The 21,291-nt window shown below is 40.0% G+C and overlaps 1 protein-coding gene across 10 annotated transcripts in view; it reads left to right on the top strand.

Moving 5' to 3' along the window:
- Positions 1-21,167, top strand: part of DDAH1 (dimethylarginine dimethylaminohydrolase 1) — a 244,067-nt gene extending 222,900 nt beyond the window's left edge. For all 10 annotated transcript variants that reach the window (XM_077771068.1, XM_077771073.1, XM_077771070.1 and 7 more), the window contains 2 exons: positions 15,720-15,863; positions 18,099-21,167. In XM_077771068.1, coding sequence (XP_077627194.1) covers positions 15,720-15,863; positions 18,099-18,215 — 261 coding nt within the window. In that variant the 3' untranslated portion in view covers positions 18,216-21,167. The remainder of the gene's footprint in view (positions 1-15,719; positions 15,864-18,098) is intronic.
- The last annotated feature ends 124 nt before the right edge of the window (positions 21,168-21,291 follow it).

The raw sequence follows: 21,291 nt of genomic DNA, 5'->3' as shown, positions 1-21,291 counted from the left end.
CAGCTAATTGCCTTTTCCAGCTTATTATTCCACCCTTCCTTTTTAAATTAACACATTGCCACTTGGAATAAAGTCCATATTTCTCAGCTTCCTATGTACTAGGTATAACAATGAAATGAAGTATTGCCCATGAGACCAAAGTAGAAGTGCTGGCTATGAAATCCAGGACCTGGACTGAAAGGGAGGAGTTGTACCCTTTTCCTCTTCCTGAATTTTACTGCTTGAGAAAAGGATGTGATGGTTGGAGCATGAACAGCTATTTTATACCATGGGGACAAGGGCTATCTCCTAGGTATGGCAGAGCAAAAAGCTAGAAGGACCTTGGACTCCTGATGACTGTCAAGTGACTACACTACGCTATGACCTCAAAACTCACATCAGAGAGAAATAAACTCTTTAAAGTCACTTTGGAGAATAAGTAGTTTGTATTATAGCCAAATTTAGTCCTAATTGATAAAGGCTGATTATCTTCATTAGGCATTAAGAGAAAATTTTAAGCTGTCAAAACAATGGAGATTTATTGGTCCATGTAGCTCTAAAGTAATGCAGACTTTACAGTAGGTTTGACTGATCTGCTCAATGATACCATCAAAGAACCAGCTTCTTTTGTCTTTCTTCTTCACCTTACCAGATGTACTTCCTCATAAAGCTGGCTCCTTCCTATTCAGGGCAGCCCAGTGACTGCCAGCAGCTTTCTGACTGCATGCTTGTTCACCTGTATTCAGGAAGGGGAGACATTAATCTTCTTGGAAAAGTAAGGACGCTTCATTCAGATCTTGTCCATTCGTATTAGTCTAAATTGGGCATCTACCCATCCCTGAACCACTAAGTGTAACCAAGGGATGAATTCCACTGGAGCTACGATTCCCTGATCGCACAGGCATGCTGAGGCACTGCAGCAAACTCATGGGGGCCCTGTGGCCTATTTTAAATTCTCAGAAATAGCACAGATATCCCTGTCAGACATCACTCACAATTCTGTTAGATTGCTTGGACCTACAACTTAATAAAAGTGTTAGGGTATAGGGGGGCTGTATTTTGTTTATTTTGGTTGTGATTTGGTTTTGTTGGCCTCGAGGCACCATGAAAATATTAACTGAGACATCATGGGTTCTGTGAACCAAGAAAGGAATCCTTGGCCTAGAGTCCGGAGTAGAATTAATTTGCCCCTATTATGTGGGCTACACTGGGCAATGTGGACATACAAATGAAAAGTGGGGTAGTTTGTAAGAAAGAAGAGAACAGATGCGGGAGAAGCAACCTGTGTTCACTAGACCCTCAGAAGAGCTAAATCCTGAATTGCTCTTAGGGAGGAATTGTCTTTGTTTAGGAAAATACAAGAAGTCCTTTGGGGTGAAAAGTGTGATCCTTGAAGGCTTGGGATCAGCAGACAATACAGTAAAAGAGAAAGCAAAAAGTGTTCCTTGTTAGAAGCACTAGAAATGAGGAGACAGCGAGAGAGAATTAAAAAGGGAGTGAGGAGTGGCCTGAGCCACAAGGCAGGGTTGGCAAGTCTTTGAAGAACACCTGAGTTCACTGTTCTGTTTTAAATGTTCTTATTACTGCAGTACTCCAACCTGCCAAACTTGGGAAAAATCTATTACCCTATGCAGATAAGGTGTTTTGAGGCAATCAAAGAAAGCCTGAGGTCCCTGTTTATGTTGACATGGTTTAAAAGAAGGACAGCACCTATGAAATAACTGTACCTCTGAATGGATCTAATTCACTGGAAGCTAGGGCCAGAGATAACATGAGAATATAAGCTGCATCCTTTCCCCTATACCGTTTGCCCCTAAGATTGATAGAGATTATGGAGAGGTCACAGAATAGTGGTTCTCAATCCTGCCTCCATAGTAGAGTCACCTGGGAGAAGTGTTTAAATAGAAATACTGATGTTTTGTCTCACTCCAGACCAAGTAAATAAAAACTTTCTATGGTTGGGGTCCAGAAATCTGTACTTTTTAAAAAGCTCCCCAGATGATTTTAGCGTGTAGCCGTGGTTGGGAACCACTGGCCTAGAATATTACACAAACCAAGGAATAGAGGTACAAGACATTCTTACCTAGATCTTGAAGAGAAAAAACACCCCTTAAAGTAGAGTGGGAGGAGGAGACTGGGGAGGAGTTGATGTTGTTCCTTCTTGTCCCACTTAAATTCTCCACCAAACTAAGACCAGGAAAAAGCTGGACTGAGTCAGGAGAGCTAAAATCTTGTCCTCACTTTGTAGTTCACTAACTTTGCGTGCTTTTAGGTCAGTTTTTCATCTCTCTGAATTTCTGCAAGAGGCACCTGGGTGGCTCAGTCAGTTGAACATCTGACTTCAGCTCACATCATGATCTCCCAGTTCAGAAGCTTGAGCCACACATCTGGCTTGCTGCTGTTTGCTCACAGCCTGCTTCAGATCCTCTGTCCCCCTCTCTATATCCCTTCCCTACTTGCGTGCACGCTTTCTCTCTCTCTCTCTGTCTCTCTCTCTTTCTGTCTCTCTCTTTCTCAAAAATAAACATTAAAAGAGAGAGAGAAAGAGAGAAATGGGCTTGATAATTTCCAAATTCGTGCGTAGTTCTCAAACTTAGGATTCTCAGTAGTCTATAAAATGACATCACTTCCCCAGCTGCTCACATTACTTTATCAACATTCACTGTCCAGCACTACCAAAGGCCATATCCAGAAGGAAATCAAGGTTTCTCCCCTACCCCATTTCAAAACATAAAATTTGAAACACAGAAATCCAGGTAACTGTCCACACCAGAGTAGGCAAGATGAAGCTGTCTGTTTTCTTCATTAGCCATGGTTTGGTTGTAGTCATTTACGGGGTATTTTGGTTTCTGGGAAAAGATATATGGGGACAACAGCTGTTTTCTTAAACACTAATCTCTTTCTCTTCAGGGCTCTTGTTAATTCAGAGGAAGAATAGAAGAGTAAATAGTATACTTATTTGGAAATTTGATTTCTTTCTTTTTCTGGGTATTTTTCTTCCTCTTTCCCATAACTATCTGCTCTTTTCCTAAAATATAAATAAACGTGATGACTTTCTCCTAAAAACAGTGGTTTTCAACCAGAGGCAACATTTCCCCCCAGGGGACATTTGGTAATATCTGGAGATATTTTTGTCACAGCATGGGGTGGGTGGGAGAGTGGATGCTAGTGGCGTGTAGTATAGAAGGTAGAGACCACGAATGCTTGTAACCATCCTGGAGTGCACAGGACAGCTCCCCTAAACAAAAAGTTATCCAGCCCAAAATGTCAAGAGTGCTGAGGTTAAGAAACCCAGTCCTAAAATGTGAATGAAATTTGCCAACCCTGTTTCACAGAAATTTTAATTTCTGTGTACATTGTAGTTAAGGTGCTTATCCCTGATAAGGGACAACAGTGAGTCCTGAACATCAAGTAGCCCATGCTAGCAAGAATGCTTTTCAGGAGCCTGGAATGAAATAGCTATATACAGCCCAAACATTTATTAGATTTTTGTATAACATACTATTTTCAGGTATTGGAACTACTTAGTATACATGGGCAAAAACATAATAAATGTGAGATGATCACAGAAATTGAGTAACAAGGCCACATGTAATTGCCTTCGTGGGTACAAAGCCTGTAGAGATTTTCCTTTTATGTTTATTTATTTTGAGAGAGAGAGAGAGAAAGAGTGCACATGTGGACTCCCATGAGCAGGGCAGGCACAGAGAGAGGGAAGGAGGGAATCCCAGGCAGGCTGTATACTATCAGCACAGAGCCTGATGAGGGGCTTGAACTCATTAACTGTGAGATCATAACCTGAGCCAAAATCAAGAATTGGATGCCTGAGCCACCCAGGTGTCCACCTCTGGAGATTTTCATTGGGTTAGGTGGCCAGGTTCAACTCAGGTCATGATCTCATTGCTCAGCTTCTGAGTTCGAGCCCCATGTTGGACTCTGTGCTGACAGCTCAGACCCTGGAGGTTGCTTCAGATTCTGTGTCTCCCTCTCTCTCTTCCCTTTCCCTGCTTGTGCTCTGTTTTCTCTATCAACAATAAATAAACATTAAAAAATTTTTAATTAATTAAAAAGATCTGAAGAACCCATGTCAAATTTTAATGGTAGCTACCATATAGGGAAAAGGAGAAGAGTAAGATGTGGCAGAGAGGGGAGAAAGAAGACTTCAATCTTTTTTTTAATTACCTTTATTGAAATATAATTTCCATACAATAACACTTAATTTCCATACAAGTCACACTTTACAATTCAATGAGTTTTAACAAAGGTATATCCAATAGAATTTTAACTTTTCATAGTTGATTCTTTTACAAAAAGCTTGTGTTTTATGACTTTCTTTATAATTAGGTGTTTTTTTAGGTTTTTCTCTATAATTAGGTTAAAGACATGTTTTTAGAAGAACTGTCTGAAATTATATACTCCTGCCTCACCTCACTTTGTAAAAGCAGCTTACAGAGATGCATGAAGGATAACATAATAACTGGAAATAAAAGATTTAAAGGGAAAACAATTATTTAAATTGGTAACCAAGTTTAAGAATGCAGACCATGGATTCCCATTCATTCTTGACACATAGGACAATCAGACTTTAGGCTTCTAGTTATTGTGAAAAGGGAAAGCCTTTTCACGTTCTCGCATGTGTGAGAGCTTCTGTGAATTTAGACTCCTATTTAGCAAACCCAGTTTGCTACCCTTCCAAGATTTCATGAGTTTTATAAACCCATTGAAGGTTAATCCCTAATTATTGTTTGCCTTGAGGAAGCAAAAGTTATATGAACTCAGTTTTAAAGCTAAAGTTACCCATGTCATTAACAAAGAAGCTATAGGGCTACTTAAAGTAACTTTCTACAAAAGCCATCTTATAGGAACATCTTGGAACCAAGTCTTCTAAAACTGTGAAGCCCCCTGTGTAGGGCAGTGGATTGCTGGGACCGGATCCTACCGGCTTATGAGAGCCAGTCGTTAAATTTTCAGGAATTTTGTCAGCTGGTTGTTAAACACAGCCATTATTAAAAATTAAATTATGTAGGGGTGCCTGGGTGGCTCAGTTGGTTGAGCATCCTGCTCTTGATTTTGGTTCAGGTTGTGATCTCATGGTTTGTGGGTTCGAGCCCCATGTTGGGCACTGTGCTGACAGTGAGGAGCCTGCTTGGGATTCTGTTCCCCTCTCTCTCTGTCCCTTCCCTGCTTTCACTCTGTCTCTCTCAAAATAAATAAATAAACTTAAAAAATGAAATTATATTAACGTAAAACTAAATAAATGATACTAAAAGCAAGGATGATAAATATTTAAAGCTTATCACTTCCTAATTCCATTACTACATTTTAGCACTCATTAGCTGTGGTCTTAAAGGTTATTTACATATGTTGTGTATGTGCATGATGGTAATATTCAATAATGGTATGCCATTGCACATCTCTTCCCAACTAGGTATTCAAGAATGTTATGTTGGTAACTAGAAATTGGCCAAAGTGGGAATGTGTGCATCACAAAAATCAACTTGATTTAGCATTTTATTGATTGTCCAGACATAAGAAACTGATAGAAGAAATTTTAATCCCACAGATTAAACTTGAAAGTGTGTCATGAGTATAGCCATTACACTGAGAGATTATTTTTCCAGTGTTCAAAAACTATTATGCAATTTAGCAAATAAGTCACCCACATAATCAACAAAGTTCCAATGTGTGTTTTCATTGTTTCACTTGTCTCATTAGAGTAAACAAAAATATCAACCAATAGCCATATTGGAAGTACACTGTTTTGTCAATTGCAACAATATGTTGGCCTCAGATACACGAGCTCTGCAAAAATCAACAGATGCATTCTGTTGTGAGAATAAATGTCAATACAAAATGTACAGTCAGGAGTATTAACTGTTTTATTATTATTTATAAATTGTGTGCTACCCATCCTTTAATGTCAGTAAAATTTATAGTAAATGTATGTGGGTATATTATGCATATATTTTCTCCTACATTTACCAGCACTCTACTTCCTGTAACTAAAAATCTCAGAGTACCAAACATACATTAAGGATTTTTTTTTTTAACCACTTAGTCTAAGAGTATACATTCAGGTAGAGTGATATAACTGGAGGCCTGACTGATGATTTTCTTCATCTTGTTCCAGAAGGGTGTGGGTGGGGGAAGAGCTCTCTTTCATGAGGAGAAATTCTTCTCTAACCCCTAGGCAACCCTTTCACAAATGGCCAAGCTGACTGGGCAGAAGATTTTGAATGACTCAAAGCAAAGCAATCACAATTATTGCAAAAGAAAATTTAAATGCATGCCCTGCTGATGAGATAACCGAGGAATATTTACTCACATAGAAAATATGCATTAATCCACCAGTGCTAGGTCAGGGTGAACAGAGCTGGTTCTGGGCATCATTGCAAAGTGTGTGTGTTTGGCCATTTCTCATCTCTCACTTTGGAGCCTGCTCCTCTGCTGTTCTATAAGCAATAATGCCTCTTTACCTACTGTCTTTTCCATTCCCAATGGCTCTACTCTTCTTTCATCTACCTAAAGACCATAACAGCTAGCTTGAAGAAAACCAATCCAGGTAGTTCAGTAGCAAACTCAGATGGCTTCAGGAGCCAGACCTTCTCCATCTAAAGTGCATTTAAATGCAAACTTTAAAATAATATATGCATGTTAAATAAGTTATATCTACAGGAAAACTTAGCCCAAAGACTGTCAGTTAGTGAGCTCAGAGTCTAGTCTCTCTCTCTCTCTCTCTCTCTCTTATTTATTTATTTATTTGGGGGCATCTGGGTAGCTCAGTTGCTTAAACATCCGACGTCAGCTCAGGTCATGATCTCACAGTTTTTGGGTTCAAGCCCCGTGTCAGGCTGTGTGCTGACAGCTCAGAGCTTGAAACCTGCTTCTGACTCTGTGTCTCCCTCTCTCTCTGCCCCTCCTCTACTCACACTGTGTCTGTCTCTCTCTCTCTCTCTCTCTCTCAACAAATAAACATTACAAATTTTTTTAATTTAAAAATACATTTTCATTTATTTTGAGAGAATGGGAGTGTGTATGCGCATGCACAAGCAGGGGAGGGGCAGAGAGAGGGAGAGACTCCCAAGCTGGCTCCACTCTGAGCACCCAACTTAGAGTTTAATCTCATGACCATGAGATCATGACCTGAACCAAAATCAAGAGTCAGATACTTAACCAACTGAGCTACCCAGATGCCCCCCAGAGTCTGGTCTGGTCTTTCAAGGGATATTGGAGAGGTGGTAGTTTGACAGGAAAAAGGTGGGAATTTGGAGGTTGAGGTACCTGGACTTGAATCCTGGATTTACTATCTTAACATGTGACCTTGGACAAATTATTAAATTTCTTTGAACCTTGGTTTTCTCGTGTATAAAAATGAATTGTTGTGAGAAATAAATGAGTAATAGATGAACAACCAATAAATAGAAGATAGCTGAAGAAATGTGCCAGTTGTTTCATACTATCAAATGACACAGAGACCCTGAAAGATCACCAAACCTCCAATACCCAAGGGAGTTAATTTTTGAAGGTGAGGTTGCTGTGTAGGGATCTGGGGAAGCATAGCCAGGGCATGACGTCAGTAGCCAAATAGGCAACAAGATATATCTTGCGTACAACATACAAGAACTAGACTGTGGGAGATCTGCTTCTGCCACAGAGCTAGTCTTAGAGAATGCATGGCCAGGGGTAAGAAAGGAGCTAGGAATCCAGATTTTGCCTTTTGGAAGGTGCTTTGGTCTGAATTTCTTTCCTCTGTACCCCTGAAATTACAACGTGAGGACTGTGACTCACCCAGAGGCTCTCCCCTATTCCTCCTGCTTATACTCTGTTCCCCAGCCCTCCACAGAGCTGAGAGTGGTCCTCTCAGAGTATAGGAGTTTTCCCCAGCCTTCCACAGAAATTACTGTTTTTGAGGATCTCTTCAAGAAATCGTTCATACAATTTATGGTTGTAGTTTGAATAACAGGAGTCTTTCATCCCCATATTCAAGTGGGTCTTATGATCTGAACGAAAGGAGCAACTCCAGATAGTAGAGAGAATTTGTGGAGAAAATGGCAGCTAGCTTCAAAAGGAATTTTTGGCATTGAAAATTGGCCCAGATTTAACCTAAAAGAACCATGTCACTTCAATTATAGGATCTGTATAGCCCATCAATTAAGAGAGGATGTTTAAAAGACAACCTCTCTCAGGTTCTGTTCATTTTGAGCTGATCCTCTATAAGACTGTAAAAAATGAAAACATAATAGTTCTAGAATGTTAGCCATAGTTATATCGACTCAGCCTTAAAAGGACTGCCTGGACTTACTGCCTGGTATATTGTCAGCTCTCAATACACTCTTGATGGATATATAAATAAACGAATGATACTAGATATCCAGTAGCAACAAATAGTGTGCTTGAAAATCATATATCACACATCTCAATAGAATCTATAATCTATCCCTTTTAATATTGGCTGTTTTGATATATTGAGATGGCTACATATGTATATTTCATAAAAGATCAATCATGAGCGAGAAACCATGCTCTGAATATTTCCTAAACATCTCTAAATACCTTCTGTACACCTTTGCTTCAGTATTTGACCAATAAGTCCTAAACTGTTCTGTGAAACAGTATAGCCCTAGAATTTTTTTTTAAATAATTGATGCAAGACAAAGAAACGATGAGTAACAAGTGGGAGAATATAGCTGCCTTCCAGACCTTTGAATGAGAAAATTCCCAGAAATGTTGGAAACTGCCGGAAATGCCTGGTTGTTAATGCAACTGGCCATGCAAATTCTCTTGGGCTGAAAGCCAGACCTTTCCCACTCTGTTTTGTGACAGCCCTACTCTGGGGAGCAAGGCCGATTCCTCCAAACCTGCAGCTGTGTAACAGACTCTAATGATGCAGCCAAGATGGTCCTCAGAACCGTTTACACTCTGCCATGTGCCTTCAGTAAGGGGGTGCCGGTAATAGAAGTGAGGTTGACTTTCTTTTTACGCTGGCATCGCCTTCATGTGCTTGTCCTGCTTTAAATTATAGATTGTCATCTCCTAAAGGCAGGACCTGCAACTAAATTATCTTTGGGTGTCTTTCTCTTTGCCACTTCTCACTACCATCACGCCTAGACCAAAGGGGGCCTCCATAAAGAACTGTTGGATTGAACCAAACACCAATTGTGTCCAATCCCAATGATACTTACTATCTTTTACATACACAAAGTGGAATAATTTTTTTGGGAAATGGCAAAAGTCAGAAACAGCATGTAGAGCAGGGAGACTTGACTTCTCAGGTCTTCTAAGCCATGTAGGATTCATGCATGTTATCCAGAGTCTGGGGCCTCTCAGGAATTTAGATTGTCTGTAGAGGGTTTCAGTGCTTTCTCCTTTCTGTTTTGGCCTGGGCCACAGTGAGAAGCAGGAAGTACATCCCCTGGGGTTAAAGAACACTTTACACAGAGTTCTGGAGCAATACACCACCTCCACCCTTTTTTAGGAAAAATGTTGGCACACAGAACTAAGCAGCCAACAGCCACATTCTCAAGATATTTGAAATGATGCTCATCTTCTAACAAAGGCTTCTGTGCACCCACAAAGAGGAAGCAAAATCTCCTCCCCTCGCTGTGACTGCATCTTTGTCCTTGGGAGCCTGAGTTCTCTGACGTGATGCCCTGCCAGACAGTCCACATGAGCACATCCTCACAGTGCCAGTTCCAGCGACAGAGGAAAGATGTTAGAGATAACGATCTTCTGAATCTTTTTCTGTGTGTTCCCCTCCAAATGGTGAGCTGAGCGCCTGCCTTGTGTGTATGTATTTCCTGAACTCAGCTATAAATAAATGGCAAGCCTTCTTATTCAGACAATAGTAACATATATGAGAAAGGAAAACAATCACTCTCACAGGAAAAGAGAATCCTGTTATTTGTTCCCAAAACACAGAAACTCTTTGTGTTTAGAATAAGCACCTTTAGCTTCTTCAAGAAAAAAGCAGTGTATTTTTTGTTTATTACTTATGGTTACCACTTCCTAAATCCTTTTCATTTAGAAAGACTATGCCTGACATTGCTTTTGTGTTTTCTCCTTTCCACAGTTAAACAGAACCACTCACTGCTCCAAATGGGACCTGTTCTAATATTAAAAGGCCTTTCTTCTGGCACATTTTTTAGCCCATCTTAAAATGATAACCATGAGACCTTGATAAATTGATTAAAAAACTGCTTTTAAGGTGGCTTTGTTAAGACATTTATTTTAAGAGTAACTCTCAGTAGAATTTATTGGTGAATTATTTTAGCTAGTCCCAGTATTAAATTATTTCCCCCCACCAAGGGTGTTATAATTCCTTTCCTGACAGTAATGAAAAAAAATGAAACTATCCTCAAACAATGCTATGTTGAGTACTGGCTCCAGTGTCAGTAATTTTGAGAATACTCCCACCAGAAGCTATAAATTATAAATATAAGGTCCAGAAAAGAAGGAAACACTAAAGAGTGAGAAGCAGTGATTACAGTCTCAAATAAACGTCATTACCTGAAGAACAAACACATAGGCACTAAGAGGACAGGATTGTTTCCTCAAGGAAGTGAGAGTGGGGGATGGGAAGGGGGTGGAAAGAGACAGAGCCCAAGTAAATCACACCAGAAAAGGAAATCTACAGTCTCCATTACTCAAAAGAAACTGGGCACTTTCTGAAGTAGGCACAACCTTGGAGATTTTAATTTGTTACTTCACTGGTAAACAAGAAGTCAGCACTGATAACGATCCCTGATAACACTTCCTCTGGAATGTACAGCATTCCATGTTTCTACTTTATTGTCACCCACCGGACATGCATGAGTCAGACTGCGAGGTGGGGAAATTGGCTGGACTGCTCATGCGACCATTGAAGGTATAGTCAGGCCTATTGGTGTGATCTTGCCATGCTTCTTTCTCTTTCATCTCATCTCAGGAGTGATAGGTGGTTTGTTTACCTTTGGATAAAGAATGCAGTAAATTATCTGTAGACCAGGAATTAAACTGGAAAACCAGCTGGCAATTATCTAGTGCTTATGAATGGTGGGAACAACTAGCCTGAATGTGATGGATTAAAATATGCTGCCCACAAGTCTCCCAGTTGCTTAGAAAATCGGGTCAGTGGAAATATTCAGTTTTCGGGATTTTGTTTTCTTTGTGTCTAAGCTTAACCAGGTAACAATGGTTATACAAACCATGTTTTTTAAGGATCTTTGGGAAGTCCTTGAATTACTGAAGTCCCACTTAGTAAACCTCTGGCCCAGGGAACTGTCTCCCGGTGGTCTGGAAGAAATCCTAAACTTCTCTGATAAATTCGATCTAATCCACATAAAGGATGACAGTCAGTTTTAACTGTAAATGAGCAGACTAGTCATCTTGGCACACCTTCAACAACACACAATAAGTAGAGATTCAGACATAGTGCAATTCTATTCCCTGCACCCAGAAATAAACATGCTGGCCAGACTAACCAAGACAAATTGCTGAAAAGTTTCATAAATCCTAGCTTTTGTCTTGCATTTAGAGATAACTCCACTTATATCTTGAAGAAATCAATCTGCTTGTTGAGCTTCTGGACTATTTTACTAAATCATAGGTCACAAACTGACAGAGACACGTATGTGTTTAGTTTGATATACATAAAGTTTTTTCTTTTCATTCTTTGTTTTAATGCTTTGAGATGCTGCAAACTGTGTAGTTTGCCCCAGATCCATCATTTCCTATTATCTTACATCCAAAATCATTTGGGTTAGGACCACAGAGTATAGTGTTCTATTGTACAGCATAAGGAAAAAGACAAACGTTGTCCTCACTGGTTTAGCCTCATTCACGTTAACTCATAAATTGTATTTCTTTTTCTGGGCGTAGACCATACCTCGTTTTTATACAGGCGGTTGTTCACATATACAGTTGTGAACATCTCAGTATAGTCTTGAGGTTTACTTTATCCTTTGAAAGGAGTGAAAAAATGAATCAATTAGTTGCAAGCATATTTTGATCACCTGCTAGATGCCAAATGACTTGCAAGAAACAAAGAGGAAATGGTGCTCACTTATGACACATATAATATGTACTAGGAACTTGTGCTAAGCACTTCACAGACATAATCTGTTTTGCTTTGTCTTTTAAAATACTCTTCAGAGTTACTCTATAGGAAATAGGTATGACGTTGTCATCCCATTTTAGATTTGAAGAAAATGAGCCTTGGAGAGCTTAAGTGACTTGCTCAAGGTCACACAGTTAGTGTATAGCGGAGCATGGATTCAGACCTGCCAGACTAGAAACTTGACCGTACTTGGCTGGTCATGCTGCCATGAAATACTATCAGCTTATTAAGGTATTATTACTGTGTCTTATTATATACATTTTATAGTACTTTCACAGTAAGTGTTTGAAAGGCTATTATTATCCCAGTTTTATAGTGAGGAAACCAAGAAGTCAAAAAACAAACAAAAAGCTTAAATTTACATAACTAATAAAGGCTAGAGCTGAGACTCAAACCCAGGTCTCACTCCAGAGTTAATGGTTTAGTGTGCCCCCTCCCACACAATGGAAGTTACTATTAATGTGTTTTGAAAGCAGCCAAAAAGAAAGTCTGCGTAAGATGTATTTAAATAGCAGTTCATAATAGAAGAGAGCTATTTGGATATGGATTGGTTTTCTTTTATTTATTTTTTTAAAAATGTTTTATTTATTTCTGAGAGAGAGAGAGAGTGCGCGTGAGCAGGGAAGGGTCAGAGAGAGAGGGAGATACAGAATCCGAAGACAGGCTCCAGGCTCTGAGCTGGCTGTCAGCACAGAGCCCGACGCGGGGATTGAACCCACAAACTGTGAGATCGTGACCTGAGCGCCCCGGATTGGTTTTCTTTTAAATAAGGCTCTCCATATTATTTCTGGACATATCCACTTTATAAAGAGGGCTACACTGAATATGTTTTTAATTTGCTTAGAGTAGTTACTCTTTAGGAGTGTCTTTGACTTCTTATTTTTATAGATTTTTTAAAATTTTTATTTAATTTTTGAGACAAGGAGCATGAGCAGGAGAAGGGCAGAGAGAAAAAGAGACAGAGAATCCAAAGCAGGTTCCATGCTGTCAGTGCAGAGCCCAACATGGAGCTCGAACCCACAAACTGCAAGATCACAACCATAGCTGAACTCTGACGCTCAACCGATGGAGCTACCCAGGCACCCCAGGAGTGTCTTTAACCTCTTAAATGTCAATATATCCAAGTAGGTCTAAGGTTTCTCAATCACAGCTCTAAAGAAGAACCAATCCAGCAGATGATACCCTGTCTAGGTCTGTCCCTTCAGGGAACAATTTAAATTAAAAAGTGCAAGAGAGGGGCGCCTGGGTGGCTTAGTCGGTTGGGTGTCCGACTTTCGCTTAGGTCATGATCTCGCGGTTCGTGGGTTCGAGCCCCGCATCGGGCTCTGTGCTGACTGCCAGCTCAGAGCCTGGAGCCTGTTTCAGAGTCTGTGACTCCCTCTCTTTCTGACCCTCCCCTGCTCACGCTGTCTCTCTCTCTCTCCTAGAAATAAATAAAACATTTTAAAAAATAAATAAATAAATAAAAAGTGCAAGAGAGATGTCCAGTCAGGTCCTATAACCATATCAAACTTCTGTGTCAGAATAGGATTATGTATGAAAGGAGAGTTAATGGTACCACAAGACAATAAATAATAAGTACCATATGAGTACAAAAAAGTAGATGTTATAGTAATTTATAGGAAAGCAAGATCTGCTGCAGCTCTAGAGGTCAGGAAAGAGAGCACAGTTAAGATGATTAAGAAAGAAGGTTTCAAGTTATACAGATTTGGTTTTAAATCTACCTGTATGACTTTGAGCAAATTATTTGACTTCTCTCTCAGTCCTGTTTGTTCATCTATAAAATGGGAATTTTGAGATTAGATAATAAATTTTAAATGTTTTCCATGGTGCCCGCTTATTCTTATTGTAATATAATTGTTTGCCAGTCTTCTCCATTAGGCTGTAACCTCTTCAAACACTAGATCTGTGTCCTGCTCGTCTTTGTCTCTCAGCCTTTGATACAGTGCCTAAGCTCATCCCATTGGTGATGTTTCCTTCTGTGCGAAGGATATTCCATTATCAGATTCCTCCTGCTCTCTCCCAGCTCTTGACATATTCTACACTAGGAGAAGTGAACAGTTTACTTGATTTGTGGGTCAGTAGGAACTTACTATATGCTACCCTTCATATTCTCTTTGGAATGTATTTTCTTCAGGGAACATGCTGTCTTTTGCACTCTTCCGTATTGTGACTCTTGCTCTCCAATGTTGCCATGACTGACTGGTCAAGGCTTCCTAATTCTGAGGCCTAGTAATATGAAGTACATTTTCATACAAATATTAAAGGATAAAGGGAGACCTGGCTGGAAAGGTAGATTTGAACTAGACTGTGGAAAAGATTTTTTTAAATTTTTTAAATGTTTATTTCTTTTTGAGAGAGAGAAAGAGAGAGAGAGAGAGAGAGACAGAGTGCAAGAAAAGGAATAGCAGAGAGAGAGGGAGACACAGAATCCGAAACAGGCTCCAGGCTCCAAGCTGTCAACATGGAGCCCATCGTGGGGCTCAAACTCATGAACTGTGAGATCATGACCTGAGCTCAAGTTGGACGCTTAACCAACTGAGCCACCCATGTGCCCCAAGATCTTGTTATACCTTTATGGCAGGACATTTCAGCAAATTCCTTAAAAATGTATGGATATTGATAAAGAATGGAAAAAGTCTACATGACTAAGTCCAAAATATATTTGGGTTTTTGTGGGGCTGGGGTTTTTTTTGTTTGTTTTTGTTTTGTTTTTGGTAGGGGATTGGATATTTTTATAGTGAAGGTGTGGTTGTTTTTTGGGTTTTTGTTTTCATTTTTTTGAGGAGATGAGGTTGAGGTATCAAATTTTTAAATTTTGTGCAGAGTTCATTTTTGTGATTTTTAAAAACTTTTATAATAAGGCATTAATAAACTCATCATTTGATGAATAGACCTGTTATATCAGGGTTGTTTTGTTTTGTTTTTTTTTTTTTTTACCTAGTGTGTTCTAGGGACCATCTGCCTCAGAATTATCTGGAGAGATTTAGAATGCAGATTTTCCATGCCTCGCTTCAAATCTGCCAGACCAGAATCCCTGGGGGTGAGGCCTAGGAACAGGAGGTTAACATTTTCAAGTGATGTTAATGCTTATTGTATTAAGGACATCACCTGCCAACAGACAGGTCAATTCAATTTAAATGTATCTACCAGAGGAAGTGTGTGTGTGTGTGTGTGTGTGTGTGTGTGTGTGTTTATTGCTAAATCAGATTATTGACCAGAATGATAACCAGTAGGGACCCTTTTTCCTATAGACCAGGGCAGCCCTGCTTACTCAGCCAAGAATATCATCAGAACCCCAGCTGGGCCTTTTGTGTATGTGTCCATTTCATGGCTTACTGATAGATCTCATGAACAAAAACAAAAAAATTATAGACAGTCTTAAAAGCTTTTGAAAATTACAGACACACTCACACTTTCAAAAAAAAAACAAAAACACAAGACCAAGAACGCTTGCAACTCTTCCAAAGAATCATAGCTTCATCAAGTTTTCCCCTTGGGATTCTCAATGACTAGAAAAACTAGGCAGGAACTTCATAGGAACATTCTTAGGCATCCGTTGCAAGCATATCCCCACACACTGCCTTCCTTCTGTTTGAAAGTATGGGGAAATGCACTGCTTAACCTGCTTTGTTTCTCTTTATAGATCATGCAGCAGATGAGTGACCACCGCTATGACAAACTCACTGTGCCCGATGACATGGCTGCGAATTGTATATACCTAAATATCCCCAACAAAGGCCACGTCTTGCTACACCGAACCCCAGAAGAGTATCCAGAAAGTGCAAAGGTAAAAAAACCCTCCTTCCTGGCCACTGCAGCTGAGTAGGCCTCTGTGACAGTCTTCCTGCCTGGGGTTTTTTTTTCATGATGGAGTGACAAATAATAGGCATTTCCTTTTCCTCTGTACACATCAAATCGTTATGCAAGCAGAAAGGATAATATAGGATACAAGGAAAGTTTGATTTAACTCATGCTTCTCATTTATGCCACTGGTCACTAAATCAAGCACAGTAATTGAGGTGATCATGTCTGGTATTCAGAACTTTTCAAATAAGTACTTAGATCTCCCAAGTCTGTGCTCCAGCTCTGATTACATGTACCTCCCCACACTTAGATACTCATTAAGCATAGAGACCTACAATTAGATGGTCAACTCTACCATTATTTTCGGACAAATGTGAGCTGCCCTTCCTCAGAACATCGTTGGCTTCTTATGGCAGAGAAGTATGAATGACCCAAAGAGGTGGGTGCTCATGGTCAAGGCTGCAAAAAGAAGGGCTTTTGGCTACACACCTTAGGTAGCAAAGGATCAGAAAGAGCAGAAAGAAAATATACTTGCAGTCAAGCACCTGTCCCTCTAAGAGCCTCTGCATTTGTGTGCCAACAAGGGAATTGTCACCAGATACGGAATTCTTTCCTGGTCTTAGAAGATGTTCTCTGTCTCTCGGGGCATTCTGCCAGTCTCATCTGCATACTTTAGCACTTCAGTTTACTCCTACCACGGAGGCACGATGCTGCTCATCCATAGACCCTCCATATGTCCATATCTGCTTTACGTGTTTCAGCATCTTCAGCTCTGCCCAGAGGAATAAGATATTCATACTGAACTTTACACAAGAGCCTTTGATAACCACTTATCTTTTTTTACATGTGTCTTAAAATTTAACATCTTTAAAACTTTTAGAAAATGTTTTGGCTATCCTTTAAATATGTGATATTGTATAATTACTAGGCTTATCTTAATTAGTCACCTTCTTGGCAGATTAAAAGAGTGAGGAGATACATAGATGATTTCTCTGTTCCTTGGCTGAAAGTGTGACCCTGGGGAAAATATAGGACCCCAGACCTCAGACTGGGGCTTAACCAGTCCTCAGATGAATAGTACATCTCATATTTTGTTGTGCATCAGATTTGTTAAAAATGCACGTTCCTAGATCCCTATCCTAGAATCTGCAATGCCAACAAGTACCTAGGTCACATAACTCACTTGGAGGAACACAGCTCTGGATGGTTCATGCTTCTCCAGCCACAGTGATCATCTGACAACCAGGTGATGATTAACTGCTTCTAGATTCAGTCCTGTGTCTATTGACAGTAGCGACAATAGCATCCATGTTCACTGAGGCTTCCCCTGCTCCAGGCCCTGGACCAGGCACGCTGCATGCATTATCTTACTTCCTTACTGTGGCTCTGTGAGGGTGCTCTTGCTACTCTGATTTTACAGAGTAAAATCTTACCCGAGATTAAGAGGGGACATGACATTTTGGTTGAAATCATACTATAGGTGGTGAGTTGACAGAACTGGGTTTGGAGCCCAGCTCTGGCTCCAGCACTCTTAATTAACCACTGTACTGAATTTTAAAGGACAAAGTGCTTCCTGGAGAAGCAAGGTAGATTGCTTTTAGACTGTGTTTTCAAGGGATTTTGTTATTGTTTTTTCTTGAACATGCGTTGTTTTATCATCAGAGAAAAATCTGTGGACTGTTTGAAGTTTTGACACATGCTTTCTATTAGTGTCAAAAGATGCTATAAAATTCACACCTGTAATTTGAAAGCAGTTTGACCTGAAATACTTCACTTAAATTCTATTTTGTCAGGTTTTTCCAGTGGTGTTGGAAAGGAAAGAAATGTTAAAGTACAGTTAAGAGGGTTTTAAAGTGTGGAGAGGGAGAGCACTATTCAGACTGAAAACACTGCCACTGGCTTTCACGTATCACTCAATCTCCCAGTGACAACAGCAGAGCGAAGGCATGTCTAGGAACAACCACATTTTTGACACATCTTTGACTTTGAGGTTAAAGCATAGCGCTGGTGGTTAACCAGTGCTGCTCGCTCCATCAGTATGGCTGTGGGCACATGTGTGGTCTAGATTGCATGCACATCTTGGGGTTAGGTGGCTGAGAAGCTAAACTCGCAAGCCAAATTAATGCTCTGCACCAGGCCAGGAGGTGGGGGGTGGGGGGAAAAGACAGAGGCAGAAGCATAATCCTTCTTCTTTACCTTTCCTTGATTCCTGCTGCAGGTTTATGAGAAGCTGAAGGACCATATGCTGATCCCCGTGAGCCACTCTGAACTGGAAAAGGTGGACGGGCTGCTCACATGCTGCTCGGTTTTAATTAACAAGAAGGTAGACTCCTGAGTTGAAGTCCCTCCCTTGTAGCTGGCAGTACTACACTCACGAGGCCGATAACTGTACCACTCCTGTCGTGTTCATTGACAATCTACTGTGCCACTGTGCTACTAACTCTGGTTTACAGAAATCTGGTTCCAAGTTTGCTTCATTCTGCACCCTCCCCTCCCTCCCTGTGCAGTGGTACCTAAGCTGTGGGTTTTGCTAAATGAATTAAGCAATCTAGAAAATAATAGAGCTAATGAATTATTGAACTGTGATTAATAATAGTAAAGAAACACTCATTTTAGTGTTTGTATTACCGGTGTGAAATATATATATGCTGTTTAGTTGCCAATATATGCTAAAGAGTGTCTTCTTGATCAATCAGATAGGCTGGGTTGTTTTGTTTAGTTCTGTGTTTTTTCTCCGTATCATTAATCATCTTTGGTTCCTGTAAAATTCCCTGGTCCCTGGACCCTCCCCCTTTCCTTCTTTTCTTTCATCTGAACTCTGGAAATTTTGTTTCCAGTTATTTTCTCTTGCCTTTCCCACTTCTATTATCTTGGGTAAAATCCATGGTGTTGTCTTCTGGATACCTTCCTGCAGGCCCCTATCTCCCCTTCTCCCCTGCCCCCCGCAATCTGCCACATCCATCTCCTCTGACTGGTGGCTACATATTTGGCCACCACCTCCATTCTCCCCAGGAAAGGCAGACAGGTCCCTCAGCAGAATTGTGACCCAAATCAGAGTGGCTGTTTGGGGAAGCGTTAACTACACAGAGGCATATCCTGATGGGGTTTACCCCAGATAACTAGATTCCAGGAGAAGTAAGGCACCACACCTAGGAAGGTAAATTCAGCTCCAGAAGGTTGCTAAGGGATCATAGGTCAAGAAGCTTGGAAACACCTTATGGGTACAATGGCTTAGAAGTTATTTAAGTCACATTCTGTGAATTTTTGCTTCATCACTAGCCATTTGCAGACCCTTGGGAAATAGTCTTATTTACCCTGTCAGCTCATTTCTGTTCCCACCTCCTCTCCTCATTGTGACTCACCCTATTTCCAGCTTTCTATCCCCTGCAGTTATCCTGGTCTAGTGAAGTTATTTCTTTCAAAAGGGACATTGCATCTAAAAGTGATTATTGGTGGTGTAGTGAGAGCCAGATGGAGCATGTACAGGAAGTGATCCCCCTGGTCCTTGAAACCACAGACAATGGACAATTCTACTTTGAAATACCTATGATTATGTACTGTGGAATTCAATTAACACTTCTTTCCTCTCTAACTTTTAAATTACACAACCTAAAACTAATGCCAGTCTCTTACAAAGAACAATGCCGCAGTGAAGGGAGAGATCATTGTCCTTTACCTAAATCTGAAAGAATCAGGCTCTTAGCAGGCCAAGGAAATGGTACTTTCCAAGGAATGGTGACTGATCCAGGCATGTTATCAAACTTCCTAGTCATCTCCACCTTTCCTGTATTGCCTGTAGCTTGTTGTTCAAGATTAACAATCAGGGAGATTAAGAAATACGACTCCCAAGTCTTGCTCTGCTCACCTTTGTATTTCTAACCAATCATTTCTCAGGTTTAGTGACCAAATGGAAGTGATAAGCCTCTGAGAAAACCAAGACATCTTTAACTAGTGTCTTTTTCATTTATTTGATGATCTTATGCCAGAATTTGAAGAATTCCTTTCCCTCCTTTTTGCTTAACTTTAAATTCATTTAACATGCAGATATCTTAAGTATAGAATCCCATGAATGAACCATAGCTTGATTACTGTCATATTTGGAATTTTCTCATCATGGGTGAATAGTATGTTTTTACCAGAGAGAAAATGAATATTTCCCACATGCTCAAGTTAATAAGGAAAAATTGTCCTCCACAATTATGGTTGCCCTTTTGGGTTAAGTCTGGCCCTGAGCTGGCAAAATGAGAACTTCTCCCTGGAAGAGTTCAACATCTCAGAAACAATCTTGGGAAAATTAACCCAGTCAGCCATGTTAGACCTACTAGTAAAGCTAAGCAGCATATAATTTTTAATGTCTTCACTTCTGTCATCCCCAACTGAAGAACTGTACTGTAGTCAATTACGGGTGGATAGATTTTTCTTCTGAACCTGTTCTACAGAAGGCTGTTTTCCACCTTTCCTTTCCTTTGCTGCTTTCCCTCTTTGCTCCTCTGTCTCAAGAAGTCACCTAGAATCTGTGTGCCTCTTCTACAGAATCTTATTCTTTGCTATATCACTGACAGGCTGTCTTCTTTGGACTTCCTATGTGATATGATGGTGTGAAAACCCCAAATGTCTGCAGCATAGTAGTATTATTTTTTGATGTTCTTGTAAGCATAATGTTCTTTTTTCAGAGGAAAGATAACCTGTTGCATACATTCCCCTTTGGTCCATTGTGATTTATAAGGATAAATAAACTAACAGCTGCTCTTTGACATTGTGAAGACATTAGGAATTGTATTAAAGTAAAGAAAAGTTGAGTCAGAATTACTTGGTCAGTAAGATTCAGTCTAATAGGGGCAATATAGAGAAAGTACATTATTTAGCATTATTTCTTCAACTCTAATGAATTGCTATAGAAATCAGCAGGCAGACCTCTCATGTGTATTGATTGCTCTTTAAGCTACTGTGAACAGATTCCTAAGGCTATCTCTTCATCTCTAAGGGGGAAATAGTCTATAGATGAATAACGTGACTTATATAGAGTTGCATGTTAGTCTTTGTAATTATTTAATCTTTAACATTCTATAGAACTCAGACATGATTTCAACATGGTGTTAGATTTGTGCATTTTGTTTTGCTGACCATTACATTCTAGCCAATGTATGGTTATCCACTCTGTGTGCCAAAACCAGTAATGCCTTTCACGGCTCTTTAGTCCAGAGAAGTTCCGCACTGATTTTAGTCTCTTGTCCTGATCCTACAAGTATACCAATCACGATGGAATAAAGTGTGAATTGTACTGTGACCAACAGCGTGTGTCTCTTTTTTGCAACAAAAACCGCTGTAGTAAATGAAGTCACCATGCTTTGCTGTCAGAGAAGGGAAGTTTTCTCTGTTGTCCCATAATCAGAAATACTGTACCTGTAAAT

The sequence above is a fragment of the Crocuta crocuta genome, unplaced genomic scaffold (assembly GCF_008692635.1).
Source record: "Crocuta crocuta isolate KB4526 unplaced genomic scaffold, BGI_CrCroc_1.0 scaffold125, whole genome shotgun sequence".
NCBI lineage: Eukaryota > Metazoa > Chordata > Mammalia > Carnivora > Hyaenidae > Crocuta > Crocuta crocuta.
The sequence above is the reverse complement of the archived record's forward strand: the minus strand, read 5'-3'. Positions and strand labels throughout refer to the sequence as shown.